Source organism: Raphanus sativus, chromosome 9 (genome assembly GCF_000801105.2).
Source record: "Raphanus sativus cultivar WK10039 chromosome 9, ASM80110v3, whole genome shotgun sequence".
NCBI classification, from domain to species: Eukaryota; Viridiplantae; Streptophyta; class Magnoliopsida; order Brassicales; family Brassicaceae; genus Raphanus; species Raphanus sativus.
The window spans coordinates 23,342,052-23,362,369 of record NC_079519.1 but is presented as its reverse complement, the minus strand read 5'-3'; the positions used below and the strand labels follow the sequence as shown (position 1 = coordinate 23,362,369).

The 20,318-nt window shown below is 35.6% G+C and overlaps 2 protein-coding genes and 1 non-coding gene across 6 annotated transcripts; 1 reads left to right on the top strand and 2 right to left on the bottom strand.

Annotated features, from left to right (window-relative positions):
* Window positions 1-4,164: 4,164 nt before the first annotated feature.
* Window positions 4,165-12,914, bottom strand: LOC108827563 (uncharacterized). Of its 3 annotated transcripts, none has more exons than XM_018600985.2 (22): window positions 12,683-12,914; window positions 11,692-12,168; window positions 10,559-11,618; window positions 10,180-10,466; window positions 9,968-10,088; window positions 9,799-9,881; window positions 9,500-9,660; window positions 9,314-9,407; window positions 8,934-9,016; window positions 8,650-8,859; window positions 8,004-8,363; window positions 7,705-7,876; window positions 7,304-7,495; window positions 6,939-7,148; window positions 6,768-6,860; window positions 6,472-6,689; window positions 5,879-6,388; window positions 5,715-5,795; window positions 5,539-5,624; window positions 4,849-5,451; window positions 4,597-4,750; window positions 4,165-4,519 (listed from the first exon to the last, which is right to left on the bottom strand). In XM_018600985.2, exons 2-22 carry the CDS (start codon window positions 12,166-12,168, stop codon window positions 4,435-4,437), a joined length of 5,340 nt encoding a protein of 1,779 aa, XP_018456487.1. In that variant the 5' UTR covers window positions 12,683-12,914; the 3' UTR covers window positions 4,165-4,434. The 3 variants fall into 3 exon arrangements, with proteins under 3 accessions (XP_018456487.1, XP_018456484.1, XP_018456488.1); XM_018600982.2 differs by having other exon boundaries at window positions 11,692-12,245; window positions 12,683-12,913; XM_018600986.2 differs by having other exon boundaries at window positions 4,165-4,495; window positions 11,692-12,245; window positions 12,683-12,913.
* Window positions 12,915-13,589: 675 nt separating this feature from the next.
* TRNAF-GAA (transfer RNA phenylalanine (anticodon GAA)) lies at window positions 13,590-13,662 on the bottom strand. Its single transcript has one exon. It is a non-coding gene; the product is annotated as a tRNA-Phe (tRNA).
* Window positions 13,663-13,901: 239 nt separating this feature from the next.
* LOC108826035 (uncharacterized) lies at window positions 13,902-15,430 on the top strand. Of its 2 annotated transcripts, none has more exons than XM_018599406.2 (7): window positions 13,902-14,233; window positions 14,318-14,417; window positions 14,513-14,608; window positions 14,735-14,787; window positions 14,840-14,912; window positions 15,013-15,060; window positions 15,188-15,430. In XM_018599406.2, the coding sequence occupies exons 1-7, from the start codon at window positions 14,001-14,003 to the stop codon at window positions 15,269-15,271; spliced, it is 687 nt and encodes a 228-aa protein (XP_018454908.1). In that variant the 5' UTR covers window positions 13,902-14,000; the 3' UTR covers window positions 15,272-15,430. The 2 variants fall into 2 exon arrangements, with proteins under 2 accessions (XP_018454908.1, XP_018454909.1); XM_018599407.2 differs by having other exon boundaries at window positions 13,905-14,233; window positions 14,864-14,912.
* The last annotated feature ends 4,888 nt before the right edge of the window (window positions 15,431-20,318 follow it).

The following is a 20,318-nucleotide window of genomic DNA, read 5'->3' as shown; positions in this document are numbered from 1 at the left end:
TGTATTGGCTATAAACACTAAAATATAACACCAAGAAAAAAAAATTACAACTATGAAAAAGTAAATTTAAGGCATTTCATGCCTTTTATCTTTTACAAATATCATTTCATGCCTAATAAGGATAAAAAGACAGACTACAAGAATAAAGTGGGACAGAAACTCTAATGAATCATTACTTATAGTATCATTAATCCAGCATTTGGGTTGCTTAATTTTTTTTCTTTTTTCTGTTTTGTTTTGTTTTATCTGAATTAAAAAAATAAATTGAAAAAAAAATTAATAGCAGATCACCACGTATTAGTGGAACTCGCAAACCATTCAAACAACAAACCTAAAACACTGCTTAGAGCATCTCCAATGGCTCTCTATTTTTTCCTCTATAATTACACTATAATAGTGTAACTCTATTATAGAGTAACTTTTGCTCCAATGGTATACTTTATAATAGAGTTACTCTATTATATAGTGGAATATACAGTAATATCACTTTTCTACTCCAAATATAGAGTGAAAAAGTGATTTTTTCTATATCTCATTCTATAATAGAGTAACTCTATTATAAAGTATACTATTGGACAAAAGTTACTATAACAGAGTTACACTATTATAGTGTAAATTATAAAGGAAAAAATAGAGAGTTATTGGAGATGCTCTTAATTAAGCTCTGTTTTTCTTCTTCTTCTTTTCTTCTTTCTTTTTTTTAATCAAAAAATGATAAACACCCATTAAACCACTAGGATTAACGGTGCCTTCAGTTTTGGGTAGGTGATAATAAATTGTGTCATTGTTGAGAAAAAGTGATGACCATTAGATATATCTCATTAAACGGTTAGATTTAGATGAATGTCTACTGACCTATTTGACCTACTTCACTTACGATCATGCTATTCTTTATTAATCATTTATTTTCAGGCTTATTTTATTTCATCACATCTTTTAATTTTTAAAAATATTGAACAATATATTCTCAAAAATCATTTACAGAGGAAAATAAATGTTAGTTTTGTAAACAATAATAAAATCTAATATTTGAAGATTGATAGATAAATTTGACTTGTTTTGGTAAATACAGCTAAGATTTTTGTTATAAATTTTAACCAAATTACCGGGCACATGTGTACTGTATAGGAATATTATTAGTAATACTCCGTTTGCAATCGATCAAATCTCTCAATTAATTAATGTAGCTTGACAAAAGGAATTGTAAAATGAAACAACGGGGAGGTGTCGGTAGCCCAACCAATGCCTACAGATTTCGTTCCGACTACACTAATTTCGCCTTCGCTCGGCTTGGCTTATCAGCTGATTCGTGTGGGTAGCTAAGCTTCCACATATATCTGTAGTGGGGTTGGTGATTACCTACCCATTTTTTAATTTAGTATTTTAGGAAAAATTGATTTTGCTCAAGGCATGATAAACCTGTTAATTAAAACATCAAAAAAATATTGGAGACGGTATTAAGTTTTATCTAATGGCTGTGTAAATGATGTTATTTCGTAAATCGTTTAAAGAGTGAATTTATGAGTCAATGTTTATAATTTTACATGCTAATTAATCCAAGCATACATTCAGATTAAAGATATATATATATATATATATATAAGAGATTATACACATTTTACTTAGTCTATAAAGTTGTTAGACTTTGTCCAATATATTTACTATCTTTTCTGTAAGATAGAAATAAGTAAAAATCTACTCCAACATATTTTATAAAATAATAGTTTTTAAAATATAGTGAATATATATATATATATATATAGTGAAAAAAGAAATTGCTATTTTTATTTAAAATATCAATTTCTATTATAAAAAACTGCCCATTTAGAAAAAAAGATAAAAGTAAAAGATAACAATTTCTATTGTACAAGCAGAAATAGAGATGTCTTAGAGTAATTTTGATTCTAAATGCTAAATATCAAAGAGATAGGGATGTTGAGTGTTAATTAATATGTATAAAAAATTATATGATTTTGAGTAAATTAATGTTTATTTTTTTTTTGTGGGAAATGCATGCACCTTAACACTAATATGCATAGTATAATAGGCATGCTAAAAAATTGGTGTAAACCATTTTTATATTGGACATTTTTTTTTGTTACTTTTATATTAGACATTGATTTAAGAGTACAACAAAACGTGCTAAAAATACTATCTATTTCTTCAAGTGCCACCTTTGTGTGGAACGATACTTTGCTTTTAAAGATAATGTAAGTTTGCTACATTAGTTCGTGATGTGGTATATTTTTTAATTACCGCTGGAACTTGGAAGCCAAATGTTCTATGTTTTTGGATAATGCTAAGAACTTGTTTATAAATCGTTTAACTAATCTAGCGGTCAACTTTGAGTGCTATTAAATAGATACAAGTCCAAAACATCGTAGAAAATTCTAACTCGTGTAAGTGAATTACGTTGAGAAAAGTAGTTGGTAGATTGTATTTTGCTGCATGCTAAACTCATGCACACAGAAAGTTTTGACCAGTACTGTTGAACTGTTGTTTCTGCTCGGATAAAAATAATTAACATAAATAAGTTAATTTGGCGTCCAGGATCACTATTCTATAATCTAAACTAACATCAAGTGCAAGTTGTGAGTTTAATAAGTTCTTTCACCAATTTTAAGATTGTATTTTTGGAATTCCCAATGTTTTTGTTGTCTTATTTTCTTTTAGTAATGTTGTCTGATTAGGTTAAGCTTTTTCATATAATTAGGAATCGACAACTTAATTAACAGCAATAGTACAATACTCCCTCCGTTTCTTAAAGAGTGTCGTTGTGACATTTTTCACACAGATTAAGAAAGTTGTTGAAATATATGTAAGTTGCAATTAATTATGCATCTTTGACCAATAGTATTTTAGATAAATAAAATTATTTATAAAATCAATGCAGTTTGCAATTAATTTTCAGCTGAAAGTTAGTATAATTTACATTGGAATTGTAAAGTGACACTCTTTGTGTAACAAGAAAATGAGCTCAGAGTGACACTTATTATGAAACAGAGGGAGTATAATACTACATCCCCTATAATACTCCCTCTGTTTCATTATAAGTGTCGTTTTAGATTTGTGCATACGGATTAAGAAATCATTTAATTTTGCATATTTTCAATATAAAAACATCATTACCGATACAATTCAACCAATAGAAAAATAGAATGGAGAATAAAATTAATAAATTTTGCATTGAAACTCTAAAACGACACTTATTTTGCAACGAAAAAAATTCTCTACAACGACACTTAATATGAAACGGAGGAAGTATGAATCATAAACATACCATAAAGTCGATCGTTAGTAACTTTTAATATAAGATCAGCACAAAGTTCCATAGTTAATACATATTAAAATTCAATTAGCTAGTTGTTGGGCTATGACATGTGTAACAATCCATTGTTTTGTTAAGCACCATCTAATAGCACGTGTAAATGGAGCGGTCTAACATGATCCATGTGCTAAAATAAAATTAAGATTTTTTCAAATATTTATAAATAAATTATGGTCTAAAACTTCAAATTTTAGATATAAAACTAATTAATTCATTGTTTATAATTTTTAATGAAACATTTAATATATAAATAGAACTATTAATTTTAAAAGTTATTTCCTTACAATCTTAAATATATCGTTACTATTTTTTGAACATAGTCTAGAAATAATTTGAGACGGTCCTGGTTTTGTTATTGCCATAGAGATTTCTATCATCAAAACTAAACCAGGCTTTAAAACACATACTTGAGTCATGCCAAACTTGAAGAGTATATTTCACTTGCTCGGCCAACAGATTTGGAAGAATATAAGAACATTATTATTGGGTTAATCCTCCCGATGAGCTATTTAATAAATTAATAAAAATGATCACAGATTTGGTCACCAACCACAAAATTAGCAAATGAACGGACATAAACAAAACATAGTATGATTACATGACAGATCTCATTTGAGATAATTTTGAGTTAAGTTTTAAATACTGAAACATTCAATATGTTTATTTTATTTTAACACACTAAATACAACGATGATAAACTACAAGCAACATAAGTGTAATTAAACAGTTTGAAAAACAATTTCACGAAAAACTTTAATATAGTAAGGTCATGTGTAACGTTGATATTTCGTCCATAAAGGTCCCACCCACATGGGCACAATTCCATATTACCGATCTTGAGCAATAATGAAATGTATCTATCAAATTGGGTTCAGATCCATAATACAACAATTTAATAGCCCACCGACCGACAAAAACACATCTCTTATCAAACTTCAGACCAAAAATTAAAATCCGGTTTTACTCTTAACCAGCAATCAAAATTGGTCAAAACTGGTTTGGCACAAAATTACAAGCTTTTGACACGTAGCTTGACAGACATCTTGAAGCCTCTATGGCTGCAACTTGTAAGCAAATCTTAGCAGAGTTCTTTCTAAACCGAGCTGTTAACCGGAGAATTCAACCATTTGGATTCCACGTCCAGCCACAGCGATTTGGTATCTGTGTCTGCACACATGTTTGGTATGTGAGCTATACATAGCAACAAAGAAAATGGTAAAGGGTTATTTTTGTAATGAATTATGAGAGTGTTAATGCATTTGACTTACTCATCAATGGCTTTAGCATCGAGCGCCTCTGGCTCTGGTACACTGATGACTATGTGAGCGTGCTCGACCAGTTTACCATCGTTGTCTAGATACCAACATCTCACACGTTGATCAAGACCTGTTGAGAATATCCACTTCACGTCCATCCACACACCTTCATCATATTAACGTCAAGATTCAGATGAGCTTTTTTTTTACAGTTGAGACATATAAACTGATCCACACATTAAGAGTTTTACAGAGGTGTAGTACCTTTTATGGCAGAGCTATGAGCTGATGCAACGCCTCCACGGTCTGTGAGCCTGATACTGTAACCTGGGGTTTCAGATTTGCTGGCTGGACTACTACTGCTAAGGATGTTGAAGCTAAGACAATGAAGGGCTTGATCATCACCTCCGCTAATCACATTGAACATCAAACCATTGCCGCAACTTGGAGAGCTGCTTGAGCGGGAAACATGAAGGCAGTTGACGCCAGATTGATGAGCATTCCTAACGACATGTGAAGGCTTTATCTCGCTTGTATCAGGAAGAGACTCTGCACTTTCGTTGTTACCGTTTTCCTGAGGAACAACACCGTTCGTGACTTCCAAAGACGTGGCTGGATCTTCTTCTGCAGCTTCACTGCTAATGCCTTGTGTTCTCTTCGCGCCTAATAGTTTCCATTTCCTACCACCTTGGCTTCCTCTTCCAGTTCGTGGTCGTTTCTGACAATCAATGAACTTCTCAATATGGAGGCTCGATACTTGCTTCACAAAAGCTTCTACGCATATAGTTACATCCCAAAAGGCTATGCTTCCATCTGTGGCTCCACTTATGAGAAGATAAACATCACTAGATGATGTATTATCATTACCTGTCAGGTAAAGTTACCGAAAATGTTACACGAGTGAAGGATTAACCACAAGAAGGTTTCAAGAAAGTAGTAATGTAAATAGCTAACCTTCATGTGGGAGATGCAGAGGCACAATGGCGTGTTGTAGTGACAGAACTGGAGATGTCAGAGGAACCAAAGACGCAACATCAAACCTGAAATTAGAAGCAGAGTAAATCAAAATGAAACACACATGTAGATATCAAAGTCATCAAACAAGTAAAAAACTTTTTTTTTCTGGTTACCATAATCTATGTGGCAAGACCAGGGCTCGTAATGTAAGGGTGGCATCAGAGCAAGCCACAGCGATAAAACAGATAGTTAGCCTGGAAAAGATGAAGAGACAAGATTTCAACATCGTCTATCATTGATGGGTTCAATCAAACTAAGCAAAGGATGTCCCTCTAACCTGGAACCAACACATTTTACTAGAAATGCAGTGGAAGCCATGTATCTCCAGTCATCTTCATAGTTTTCTCTCCCCTGGTACGAATTGGATCTTGATTCTGTGACGTTAACGCTAGTATCTTCTTGTACACCATCCAGTTTCGGAGATTTCTCAATCTTCTTACTTTTGGTGGGCATGTCAGTAGCAAGCCACTGGAACGTCACTGAAGCGACATCCGATGAAGCTCTATTGTCTCCATTATCACTAACTAAAGATTCTCCCTTCTTCTTTTGTCTACCATTCCTCAGGAGCCAAGAGGTAAGAACACGCTTGGCTCCGACAGATATCAGTAAGCAAGGGATTTCACTATCATCCACTGAAGAGTCTTGTCCATGCGTGTCTGGTAATTTAGGTATGTCTGCAGCAATTATGTGCATGTCCGATACACAGCAAACTGATCTCACAGCTGAGCCTCCAACATGTTCTCCTAATAGCTCTGATGCCGACCAATTTCCAAACTCAGATGCATACCTAGATGAACCCCCAAACACTTCAAACCAATTAGATAAAAGTATTTGTATAATCAAGTATCACTTATTATAACTACCACCCACCTAGTCAATCTCACAGATCCATCTTCACACCCTGTTACAATCCAACTAGACCGATCAGATATTTTACGTTCTTCAGATTCAAGTACAGCTTTTGTATCCGCCGAGATGAAACACAAGGAATGTAATTCTCTTCCATGAAATTGTGTATGCAAATTCAGAGGAAAGACTTTGGTCTTTTCTCCTCCAACCCAGTGTCTATGAATATGAATGACATCATCCTAGGAAAGGGACAGGTTTACGATCAGTCAAAGATCAAACATTAATAGACAACTTTCATCGAGAGACGAAAGATGCACCTTCACATAAGCAAAACAGTTTTGCATCTCAGGGATGTCCCCGAGATAAAAAGAGTGGGGACGACGCCATCCACCGCATGAGATCTGTGCAACCTGTTGTCATAAGAAGCTCAGAGTATTATTACAGCTTGGATTAAAAGGGGTAAATAAATTGAGAAGCCAGAGGAGGACCTTTGTTTCAGTTGTTAAGTTCCACAACATAAAATCCGTTGATGAAAATCCAGCGGCATATTCATTGTTCGGATGGTCTTTGGAAAAGTGCATCCCTTGGCAAACAGATTGAACTAAGTTCAACTCTTTCAGTTGTTTCAAACCCATAAACTCTAAAGCCTGCTTCTCTCTATCATATTCAAAATAGCATATGCAACCGTCGGCTCCAGTCTGAAAATGAGATTTAGAAAAAAGGAAGAAGAATCAACAAAACAAGATCATTGTCCACGTGACAAGAAAATGAAGACAAATGTTCATAAATTTATTTCTACTGGTAAACCAAGCAAGCACCAAGAAGATGATAATCGTAAATAAATTAGTCATACCGAGTATATCTCAGCTTTGTTGGAAGTTAATCTGGCCACTGAAAGACTGGAAACAGTTGAAATCCCATGGGCAGCTTTGAAATAGTTAGATGAAGGTATCGTCAATTCTGGGGAAACAAAAACTCCGTCCAGCATATCCTTTGAAAGGGGAAAGAGAGTAATATTGCCACGTAAATCTCCACACACAAGCACCTGCAAGCAACAATTATGTCAATGCAGATTACAAACTTCACAAGGATTTAACACAACACAACTTTAGAATGCAAACTTTTGGACTACATATGTAAATATAGTTTAGCAATAACCTATAGTTGTGTTCTTAGCTCTTCATTTAGTTGAATTGATGTAGAGAGGAAAAGGAAAGCATATAAAACAGAAACATAGCAGTAACTGAAATCTACCTCATCTTCAGCTGATGCATCTACACACATTATTCGCATTCCAAAACAAGAGGAGAATTCGGCCACGAGGGAGATACCATCAGTTTCAGAAGCGCTAGAAGCAGCAGAAGCTAGAGGATCAGATAGTCTCCACAGCTTCAACAGTCCTCTAGGATTACAAGAACAAACAAACCTGGAAGCCAGAGAGCGAACTGTAATCTCATAAATGATTCCACACATTGCGTGCGTTGTCAGAAAAAAAATATACAAATGATTCATCATATAGGTCAATTAACCTTTCAATCAACAAGAGTATTTACCTATATCCTAATGATTTGCACCAGAAGGTCCCCAGAAGTTGTCTCTCTGAGCTAGCCTTCCAAGTTTGATTTGATCCCGCAAGTGGGTTATCTATATCACCAATAACTCGAACAATTGTCATATTTCCTTTGCCATCTCCAAGAGCAACCCAATCATCTAATGCACAAGACTCGTGTACCTCTCCTCCAGGCAAAACATCCATGGCAATAATAGGCCCTTCTTCAGGTATGCGAACTAGCTCAGTCCACCTTACATCTCCAGATGGTAATAATCTTGCATGGTATAAGCAACCATGGTTTGTGGCCACATACATGGTATCTTCCTGCGTAAACTGCAAACAGCGTACATACTCACTCTTGCTGCAAGGGGAAAACAATCATATTTTACAATTATACACAAGAAAATCCAGACATTTATTTACAGTTTTAAACCGCCCTCTTCCTTAGTTACATAAAAAGCTATATTCACAGGAACATGAATCCAAATTAACATATTCACTTAACCTAAACATTTCTAAAATTACTTTGATTTACTACCATAGTACCATTCCTGTTCAAAGTAACAAAGTCTTATGTATTCATTTGGCGTAGTACCCAAAACGCCAATTCTATAGACTCTAGAAGCTTGTGAGGGCACATGTACTACCTGTCCATGCGACCAGTATGCTGCGCTGAATTTGGAAGACGGGTTGAAAAAGATTCCACTTTATCTTGAGAATCATGCACTCCTACAGTATCCAACAAGATTTCAGACCCACAACTATGCAATTGATGCACTTTGATTGCGGAGTCAAATCCAGCAGTAACAAGAAGAGATGAGTTAGGATCATACAAACATCTCCATATGCCTCTTCCGCTGTATGGTAAACAATGGCTCTTCATCAGTAATAACATAAAAGTAAAAAGTAAATAGTGTGATCGACCACTTACGTATGTTCCTTTATCACTTCCAGCTGCGTACCATCCATGCCCCAGATACGGCATGTACAATCCTCACCAGCAGTGACAATCAACTGAAACAGAAATACATCCAAATTCAATAACCCATAAGTTGAAATTCTAATGTGCTTCCATCGTTTTACCATCATTGGTATAAACAGATTTACCTACAAACCCTATGATCAAAAAGTTATAACGGTGACAGTTCCTCTGTTCATTAGAATTTTGGGCTGATAAGTTTTCTCACCGCAGAAGTGCTGACATTTACATTCTATGATTTTAAGCTCTTAGCATAATACTCAAATGAATGCAGAAAGTTCAAAAAAGGTTACAAAACTATATTGTAAATAAAAAAAAATTGAGGAACATACAGAATCTGAGATGCAGCAGTCCCAAACCCTCACACTGTGACCAAACAGCACAGGGCCAATGACTTCCTGCGAGTCAATTTCCCATATCCTAGCACTGTAAAAGCAAACATAAATACGCCGTTAGACACATGAACAAAAGGACTTATGAAAAGGTATGTTTATTTAAACACAAAACAAATTCTTCACCTGCGATCATCAGAGACAGAGACTAGTTTAGATCCATCCAAAGACCAAACAATGCGAAATATTGAACCCTCATGACCAGCGAGTCTAAGCGTATGGGAAGCACAATATTGTCCGTTGCCTAAGTTGTCACCATCAAGACCAGCTGCCCTCCAAACAATAATCTGCCAACAACAAGCCGATTCCACTTACTAAAACTATCTCATAACAATACAGAATCGAGAGATGGCAGGAAGACTAAGTAAAGAACCAGCGGAAAGAAGACTTAACGGGAATTAAGTAAAGAAGAAAAGTTAGCATACCTCATTGAAAATAGTACCAGAAGCGATGCGGAGCGTCGAAATACTATTTCCCCATAATCGCATAGTATAAAGTAGACACCTTTCTGCAAAACCAAACAAGTACTTCAACATAAAATAGCTCTAACTCGAGTCTTCAAAACCCTTAAACCCAAGTAACAGTAACACTAACCTGGTGACTGAATCTCGAAAGCCATACGAGATTCTTTAACATCCCAAACACACACAGAGTTATCACTACATCCAATAGCTAGAAGCTTATCTTCTTCTTCCTCCAACGAATCAGAGGAGTCCTATCATCACAACAACAAAACCCCACTCATCAGGAAACAAGTCACACTACAAAACCAAGCAAACACCACAGAGAACAAGAGAGTCTCACACCTTCAAGAAACAAACGTCGAAGACCCAATTGCTAAGCCTCGGCAAAGAATCAAGCACTTCCAAACCCACAGAGATATCACCAGAACTTGACTCTAACTCAGCAACCAACGAAAAGATCTTCACTTTCTTCTCTCCGAACACAACAAGCTTATAAGCATATCTATCACCGGAACGAACAAATGTACTGCTACAAACAGTGCCATGGACGCGGACTCCCTCAAACACTCGAAACGAGCGAATCAACTCCCCAGAGCTCAATTCGTAAAGCAGAATCTCCGAACCAGATCCTATTAAAGAAAAAATGAAACCCTAATTACATCGAGAACTAATTGAAATTTGAATTTGGAGAGCAATTGTTTTTTTTTCGAGAGAAGCTCACCGGCGAGAAGATAAGGGATGGGAGAAACGTGATGCGGGAGATTGAGGAAAGCTAGAGAGGAGACTTCTCCGAGATATGGACCGGCACGAGGAACTCTAAGTGGGCAAGTCCCAGCGCACAATATGTCCACGACCGTGTTGTGTCTGTGAGCTTCACGCCCCAGATTCTCCATCCATTTTATAGCTGTCTTTTCCATGTAAGGATAATTTGGATGACTGATCGAATGGGGCACTGATCCGGGACCATATGTTATGGGTCCACCAGCGCAAACAATGATTCTACTGTTACCTCCGGCTCTTCTGACCACTCCCCCAGACATTTCTGCAGATGGTCCTTGAATTATGGCCAGAGCAGCCTCAACAGCAGTTCCAAGGCACCTGTCTCTAGACGCTTCGGGAACATTCAATGTGTATGGCCTCAAGGAGGAGAATATCTCATGTGCTACCTTTAGTGATGCATGCATCGGTGATAAGTATACACCGGTCCCATAAATCAGCGATTTCATCGACTCTGCAGATGGTGATTTAGCACCAGAGATAACATCAGCTGAAGCGACGGATTCTTCAGAGAAATCATATATCGAAACAGTACGGCCATACACTACAACCCCAAGCCTGGTGGTTTGTGGAAGCGAGTCTACAAATGCATGCAAAGAGCTCTGCAAATGTTGAAGGTGTGGTTCATCTAAACACTCATCGATAACAAGGACGACTGGTGCAGATGTCCGAGAGTCAGAGGCAGGAACAAACCCAGGTCTCCTGTTTCCAGTCTGAACATAATCAACCAGAGACAACGAGAGTTCTGGAAAGTTACGCAGTTCATCCTTGCTCATAGCCACGTATTCACCTTTACTCCCATTCATTTTCTCGCAGATGACGCACTGCCATTGCCCTGAACCAATTAATATGGAGGTGTAAGGATTAGAATACGCTCCACAGTGAAGACAGCGATGTGGATCACGTTGGATAATCTGAGGACCAGGACTAATCTCCCTCCCCGCAGAAACTATAGCTCCAAACCCCAAACTAGCAACATTCGCTAGCTTCTTCTGCCTTAAAACCTACAAAAGAAAAGAACACAGCTTAGCAAGTGAAATTGGGAGATTAAGAACCAAATAGGACAAGAAACAAAACCTTATTTGCAGAAAACAAAACGTAAGGAGAGTCTGCAGCTATAGGTTCCTCCATTCTAACAACATCTGGAAGATCACGCTGAGATCCGGTAGAAGACCCGTTTGAGTAATAAGAAGGTGTAGATACCGGCAGAGAAGAAGCCGTGGCTGAAGAGTATCCCGTCGGCTGAGGAGTAGCTGGTGAGGTACGGAAAGGCACAGCAGCTGGTTTAACCGGAGTGTTAAAGACTGGAGGACCAGGGGGAGTACTCATACGAGGAATAGGGCTTCCGGTACTCATACCATTCGAAGGTGACAAGAGGTTTGGTGAATGCATCAGATCAGGTCTGAAACTTGGTGGTACTTGAGGATACCTAGGAGGTGTAGGTGAAGCAACTACTGGAGGAGTGTGAGAGAGTGGTTGTGGTGATGGTCTATTTGGTTCTAAAGGAGGGAGTGTGCCTGGGTGATTAACCGATCTCTGTGGTGTGTTAGCCATCTGATTAAGAATAGGTTCTAGCAAAGTAAGATGACAATCCACAAGACGAACAGCCTAGGACTGTACTGAGATTGAATCTGCAGAGAGTTTCAACAATTCGAGCTCAACAAGATCAGAAAACAGAGTTCGAACAAAATCCAAAATCACAATTCACAAAGCTGAACGTCTAGAACTGTATCCAGATCACGGAGAATCTGAGATCAAAAGATCAAAATACACAGGGAGACTGCGAAAGTTTTCTCTACTTACGAACAAAGTAAGATCACAAATCCACAAGCTGAACAGCGTATAACTTAACTCAGATCGAATTCAGATCAAGAATCTGCAGAGAGTTTCAACAATTCGAGCTCAACAAGATCAGAACACAGGAAAATTCAAAATCACTAGTTCGTTTCCTCGAACTGTATCTAGATCACGAATCTGCAGATAATCTGAGCTATTGCGAAAGCTATCCTACTAACTAAAACCTAAAGTTCGTTTTCGTTCCTTTTTTTGTTATAGAGAATTGACTTACCAGTCCCGATTCGTATCACCGACGATCCAGAGAAGTGTATATATCAAGCTCGCCGCAAAAGGCAAATCGGGAAATCAGGCGGCGATCGAGATTGAGGAAACCTAATCGCGAGATTCGTTGGACGAATTTTTGACTCGCATTGAATTTATCTCTCTAGCTTACAAAATCTCACGAGACTCCATTTTCACCTCTCGATTTTGTCTCCCGTGTGTGGCAGTATCGTAAATATTAGCTGCTTCTACTCATCGCACTTTGCCTTGCTGGCATAACTGTGAGATTTTATTGGTTTAAATATATAACGCCAGCACATTGCATGACGTGGCCGTAAAACGACGTCGGTTTAAGATCTCTCCAAAAAGCAGTGAAACAAGTAACGCAACGGTTAAAGACTGATACTGACCTACAGTGCATACCTTAGGGAACAAGAAAAGCTGATATCAAACTCCACTATAGATTGAATTTAGAGCATCTCCAACCCTTCTCTGCAATTTACTGCAAAATGAAATGGAAATAGAATAACAAAAAAACAAAAAAGTGACTACTCCATATATGAAATAATGAAATTTTTGTTTTTTGATCACTTCATTTTTCATTCTATTTTATAGTAAATTATAGAGTAGAGTTGGAGATGTTCTTATAACTTACAAAAGAAACAATGAATGATAAATATTTTATTATTCTATAACATCAATGTTAATTTGTGAGATTACTATCTTTAACAATTTATAAAAAATCCATAAAAAGAGATGCTGGTCCTCAGTTAATGTTTATGAAATTATTGTTTAGATGCTAGATAATATTGTAAATTTAGAGGATATCAATCTCACAATTATAAATCTCACAATTAGGGAGTTAAGGGTCCAAAAGCCCAGTGGGCTTAAAAATTCAAAACAAGAAAAAAAATGATTGCGGTGAGCGTGGATCGAACACGCGACCTTCAGATCTTCAGTCTGACGCTCTCCCAACTGAGCTATCCCCGCTGTTGTTTATTATTATAAAGAGCGTGTATTGTAACACAACGATTTATTGTTACTTTTTAAATGTACTGCATGTATGTGAAAGGAACAAAATGATCATCACGTTGTTGGCCCATTAAAGGTTTCTATTAGCCCATCTAATTTCAAAAAACCGAAACAGAAACAAGTGTCTTCAACCTATGGAAGAAAGACACGTGGCATGACCAAAAACAAGAAGCAAACTACTTCTCCTCCTTTCAATACACTCCAGAGCCACGTTCTTTCCATTTTCTCTCGCCGGTTAAAACATAAACCACACAGAAAACACGCGACGACCAACCAACAAGAAAGAAAGAATAAGAATGTCTGCGACGGCAATTTTTTCTCTAACAAACTCTAATGCCGTCGCCGCCGTGTTCGGCAACCGGAAACTCAACAGCGCCGTAGCGAAACCCAGTTCGAGATATTCAACTTCTTCGTCTTCTCTGTTGAAGCCTCCGCCTCTTGCTTCTAGATTCTCCCCTTTGATTTCACCAACTAGATCTTCTTCGGTGTTCAGGAGGTTCAACACGCTCATGGAGTGGCAAGAATGCAAGTAAGTGATTCATTCATCCAGAGGATTTAGATTTTATTTTTTTTACAAAGGAGTTTGAACCTTTTGAGTCAAATGAAATTTCAGAGTAAAGAAGAAGGTTGAAGTGCCTGTCTCAGTTGCTTATGGACTCTACTCTGAGCGAGAGTCGATTCCTACATGGATGACTTTCATTTCTTCCGTTAAGGTCATCGCGCCTCTCATGTTCTTTTGTTTGCTATTGAATTTTGAAACGCCGTCGTTTTGTTTTGTTTTGTTTATTGGTGTGGTTTAGTTCTGCAGGTACTCAAGGACAAATCTGATTTGTCTCGCTGGACTTTGAAGTATAAAGCGTTTGGTCAGAATATTGAGTACTCTTGGCTCGCTAAGAACTTGCAGGCAAGTAGCCTTCATTCAACACACTTTGTTATAGTTTTCTCTTTGCAAGAAGTTTATGTGCCTTGATCTCTCTACACAACACGTTAGACGGCTTTGATAGTTTTTCTAGTTTATGTTTTCATGCAGCCTCTCCCGAATCAGAAAATACACTGGATTTCTCTAGAAGGCCTTCCCAACAGGTAAACCAAAATTGTACTGAATCTAAAAACCTTCTTCTCTTGATGTGAAAAGGTCTTTGCCCTTTTTTCTTAACAGGGGTACTGTTCGTTTTTTCCCACAAGGACCTTCATCATGTGAAGTGGAAGTGAGTAGTTCTTTTGCTTCTGCAATCTTCTCTCGTTTACTTGTTTAAATAAACGCTATCATCTATCTTTTCTGAGTTCTTGTTTTTGCTTTGTTTGCAGCTAACCTTTGCGTACGAAGTTCCGCTGCTACTTGTACCATTTGCAACTGTAAGCACTCTTTATTCCAACCTGAAAACTTTGAACAATATTTCCGATGATTTTAAAGAGTGGAAGTACACTCTCAGATCACATTTTCTGGTTTCGTGTAACCAATTGGTCTTTTGTTTTCGGTCAGGCGCTTCAACCGCTAATGCAAGGAATGATCAAGGACAGTTTGGATCAATTTGCAGAGATAGCAAAAGGTACAAAGACCACTTAGTTACACAACACAAGACAAACAGCAATACTTTTATCCATAATACACGGAATTTGCACAGAGAATATCATTGTTGTGACGGCAAAGTTACCATATATTTTTTTTAACAGAAGTGTTCATGTCAAGAAATAACTTTATATATACAGTCACTACATTTTAATCTTGGACTAGAGACTCTGAATTTGTCTGATAACAAAAAAAAACTGTAAGTGTTGACTAAAGGTAACAATGCAATACATAAACTTTGTGTGAGTTGATAACATAAGTAAGGGAACATCAAGTCAAGAAACTGCAGGTGAAATTGCCGTTGGTGAACTTAGCTTCTGAGCTTTGACGACATAATCTAGAGGAAGAGGAAGAAAGGTTCTGTCCGGACCGTAAAAGTGTGGGAAGCTATTCACCTCATCCACAGCTTCATAGATCAATCCATATACAAGCTACAATTTACACATGAAACAACTCATATAACAACAACAATGCCCATCCTACGTACGATCATGTTTCTGTTAGTTGGTTTTATGTGCCACTCTAATGCATTATACAGTGGTATAGGAGAAACGCACAGAACAAACACACAGACTAGTGCGTGACGGCGACAGACAAAAGGTTCACCAGAACCAATAAGAAAGGATTTTAGGTTTAGCACATAATTAGAAATCTTTCAAAAAGATCAAAGAAAATAAAAATCATTTTAATCATTCGTATATGATATATTGGGCAGCTGCCCTCACGCTTCCCTCTCTATCTCTGCCACTAGTCTGGTGAATGAAAAGAAATAAGCAATGTTTTAAGCCTGGCCCAAACACTGAACTGGATTACTTTCAAGTTTCAAGAGTTGAGTCCATCGCAGACAAACCATGAATCTTTCAGTTTCAAAAAAAAAAAAATAACCATGAATCAATAATATAATTTAAAGATATAATTAATCAAATTGTAACCAATTAAGAATTAAATAGAATATAAAAAATTATATATAAAATAAAAAATAACAAGAATATAATTAATAAATATTTTGTGTCTAATGTGAATAATGAATTAACTTTTAAACCTAAAATAAACTTAAATCAAAACACTAAAACTGTAATATACTGTCGACAACAAAAATAAGCTAAATAAATAAACAAAGATTATCTTGACTCAGCTTTCTTGCAAATACAAGTTGTAATAGATGTATACGATTCGTTGATACTATTTACTCTTTTCAGTACAAATCCTCTCAAATATTTATCCGTTATACTTACAATCGGATGAAAAATTAGTTTGACTAAAGTTCAAAAAAAATTAGTTTGACTAAAAATTTGTATAGTTAACTTTTGCAAAATTGAAACATCACATCCAAAACATATTTTCTATTCATCTAAAATTCATGAATATATATTAGAATATTCTAAAATTAACAATTTAACTTAAATTATTGTACACATCGGATCACCAATCGATTCAACCGATAGCCGGATCCCGAGATTTAACAATTTTTTGCAAGTTTTATCAGATTTTTAAATAACATATAAAGTCACAGCGTTTTTCCGGTTCAACCATAAATCTGGATCTTGTTTAAAAACACTGGGTTCAGTGGTAACATAATTGCCACTCTTCTTATTTTTCGTTCAAAACTTAAAATCTCATTTTCTACCAAAATTTAAAATCTCGTTTTACACCAAAAATCTCATTTTCTTCTTCAAAACAAAAGAAAAAAATCTTATGTATCCATCAAAAATGAAAATTTTCATTCTCTCAAAAAGGTAAAATTTCTTTTCCTGCCAAAATTGAAAAGAAAGTTTTCTACCAATAATTATTATGCTAACAATAGAAATATCAGCACAATGAAAAAAACCAATTATAATTATTTAAAAAAAAATCCAGAAAATTAAACAAGTTATCACAATCACAAACTAATACATTTTCCTTGTTGTAAAATATTAAAAAGGGTTTAATAATCCTCATTTACTCATTTATGTATAAAATATTAGGGCTTATAAAATTGGAGCTAAAATAGACTAATTTAACCGCACTGTAGTGGATTATTGGTGAAAATGAGTTGCATGTTGGTATAAGTCAGCGATCGATTCTTCTATTGTATGAAATTATTAGTCCATATGTGGCCACATAGATATAGATCAATTGCTTAGAATCTTTTTGAATATCTGAAGAAAGGGTCAATCTATGAATTGCATATCTTTTGGAAATTAGTCATAATTTTTTGTAATATTATATAACTTTTTATGATTAACAATTTACAAAATAAAGAACCAAAACCAGCTGAATCGTCTTGAATCAACGGTTTACTAGACTGACATGGAATAGTAAAACTAGGCCACCTAGCTAGACCCGGAATTCTACCAATTCGCAACAGAGGCGGATCCACGTGGTATGCGCAAAAATAATATAATTTGAATTTTGTAAGCTCTTTTTTTTTTTTTTGAACAAAAAAAAAAAAAAAAATTGTAAGCTATTTCAATATGTTTAGTCTATCAATTTGGTTGAAAGGTGTTTGAATGAACCTCCAATTCTAGGTTCAACTCTCTCCTAAGTGGCCTTTTATATTTATTTTTACTCCTCATAAATTTTGTTTGGGTTCGTCCCAGTGTCGACTCTTGATCATGGCCATGGGTCCAGAATTTTTTAGTTTGAATTTAGTAATAATAAAAGGTCCACATTAATTTGCTAAAAACAAATAGCTAATAACTTTATAACAAAAAGGTTCATGATACTTAAATCTTATTTACCTATATAAAAGGTATATTTCTTTCATGTATTTTTGACACATTCTAACAATGTTTTATAAAGTGTTTTTGAGTTTTTTATCGAGTCTTTAATCTTTTTCGAGTCAGTACATGTAGGTCTGGGCATTCGGATCGTCGGGTTGGGTTTGGATCGGGTTTTTTCGGGTCCGGGTCTTTTGGATCTATGAGTTTAGGATTCGATAGTGTAATTTCAAATTTTCGATACCGGATCGGTTCGGATCGTACCGGATCCGGTTTGGGCGGGTCTTAGATAGTTGGACCCATTCGGATAATTAGAATTTATCGGTTCGGTTCTGGGTCGGGTTCGGTTTGGTTTCGACCTAAAAAATACATAAAAATACAAAAAATATCTAAAAATATTTATATATCCGAAAATATTCAAAATTTTATTCAAAATTTGTGTTTTTATTATATTAAAATGTGTATATATATTAAGTTAGGCGAGACACAACAATAATTGGTTGTCTCATAGTGGTTGACTCTTTGCTCTTTAGACAAATAACACGTCTTCGACTCTTCCTTGACTCATTTTATTTAATTTACATTATTAATTCGGGTACCCATCGGATTTCGGATTCGGGTCGGATCGGATCCAAGACCCGCGGGACGTCCTCTACAACAAGATCCGATTGGGTAATTTAATCGGATCAGTTTCTATCCGATCGAATTTTTTCGGATCGGTTTCGGATCGGGTCTTCGGATCCGGGTAAAATACCCAGGCCTAAATACAGGTCTGGAGTTGACTTTGAGGGAAGATAGATCACTTGGAGAAAAGGGGGCAGAAAAAGTACAAATTGGATAGCTTTCAGACAGAGCAGCCGAGTGGATGATCTAAGCAGAACCCCCAAGTGCATGCTCCAGCCACTCCAAATTTTCAAGAAAACTTCTAATATTTCAGGATTTTATCTAGGGAACTCTCTTTTTTCTCCTTAGCCACCGTAGATCTGCAAAAAGAGCTATTTTATTATTTTTACTTATTATATTACTTTTGATACATACTTTTGAGAGTGAGATTTTGAGAGAGAAATTTAGAGACTTTTGTGAGATCGAAGGGAGAAGGATCTCTACACTCTTGAGAAGAATCCTTAACCCTTTGTTATTTTATTGAAATAGTTTATCATGTCTTCTTCATCTGTCTTCTTTGTGATTTATGTGATTATGATTGAGTAGTTGATTTGTTAGGTTTAGGGTGTTAGGGATCATAGATTAATGAGTTGTTATTCTTTGAGTCTCTATCTATTGCTAAACTTATTGTTTGTGTTAAACTGGCCATTTAGCATCTGAATATAAGTTTAATCTAATCATTAAAAATGTTTTAGGTTGCTAGAAAAGGATAATTAGGCGATTTTTCATTAGCCAACGAAAGCTGATATTAAGGCAAATGGTGAAACAATTGAATCCGACCTTAATGCTTGTCATCATTCTCTAACTCAAACGACATTTTAGGCATCATGACTGCTTGATAAATTGGTATACACCACTACAAAGAGTTTATCTAATCTTGTTGTTCAAGTTCTAGATTGGCTTGTATTGTCTTCCCTTAATAGTTGTGTGGCTCATGATTCTAACTATCCTGATGAATCACCCTGAACCTAGTTCTTTTATAATCTGAAACCAAATCAACTATATCACTTGCTTTATTTTAATTATTTTATTTGCATTTAATCGATTTGTTAGTTTGATATTGTTCTCATAAAAATAAAGTGTAAACTGGTCTTCTAGAATTAAATTTCAAATATTACATATACACTAGGTGGGGATCCGCGCACCTGCACAGAGTGAAAGTATATGTAAAAAACAGGGTATCCAATCTAGATTTCAGTTCAGTTTTTATATGATTAGATATCTGTTTTAATAAAACATGATGATATTGCAGTTTTTAAATAGACTATTTTACTATTTAAAATAATGAGTAAGCATATTAAATTAATAATAATAATAATTTTATAGAATAACTAAATATTAGCGCACATATTTGTCAATAAAAGGAAAAACTTATGTTTGTTAAATTTCATAAAAATGAAAAAATAACTTTTAACTTAAAACAAAACTTTGAATTACTAAAATCAATATCATAATTATGAAGATCATATATATTTTTTTACAACAAAAGGCTAAACGAATTTATGTAGATTCCTGATCCGAGAACCACCTCGGGGGAACTGAATCAACATAAACCATAGCAGAATGCAGATTCCGAGCACCGCATTCCAGCTTATCAGCCATTATATTTTACTCCCTCGGAATATGTTGAATAATAATTATGAAAATCATATCAATAAAATAAATTAATGTATATAATTATT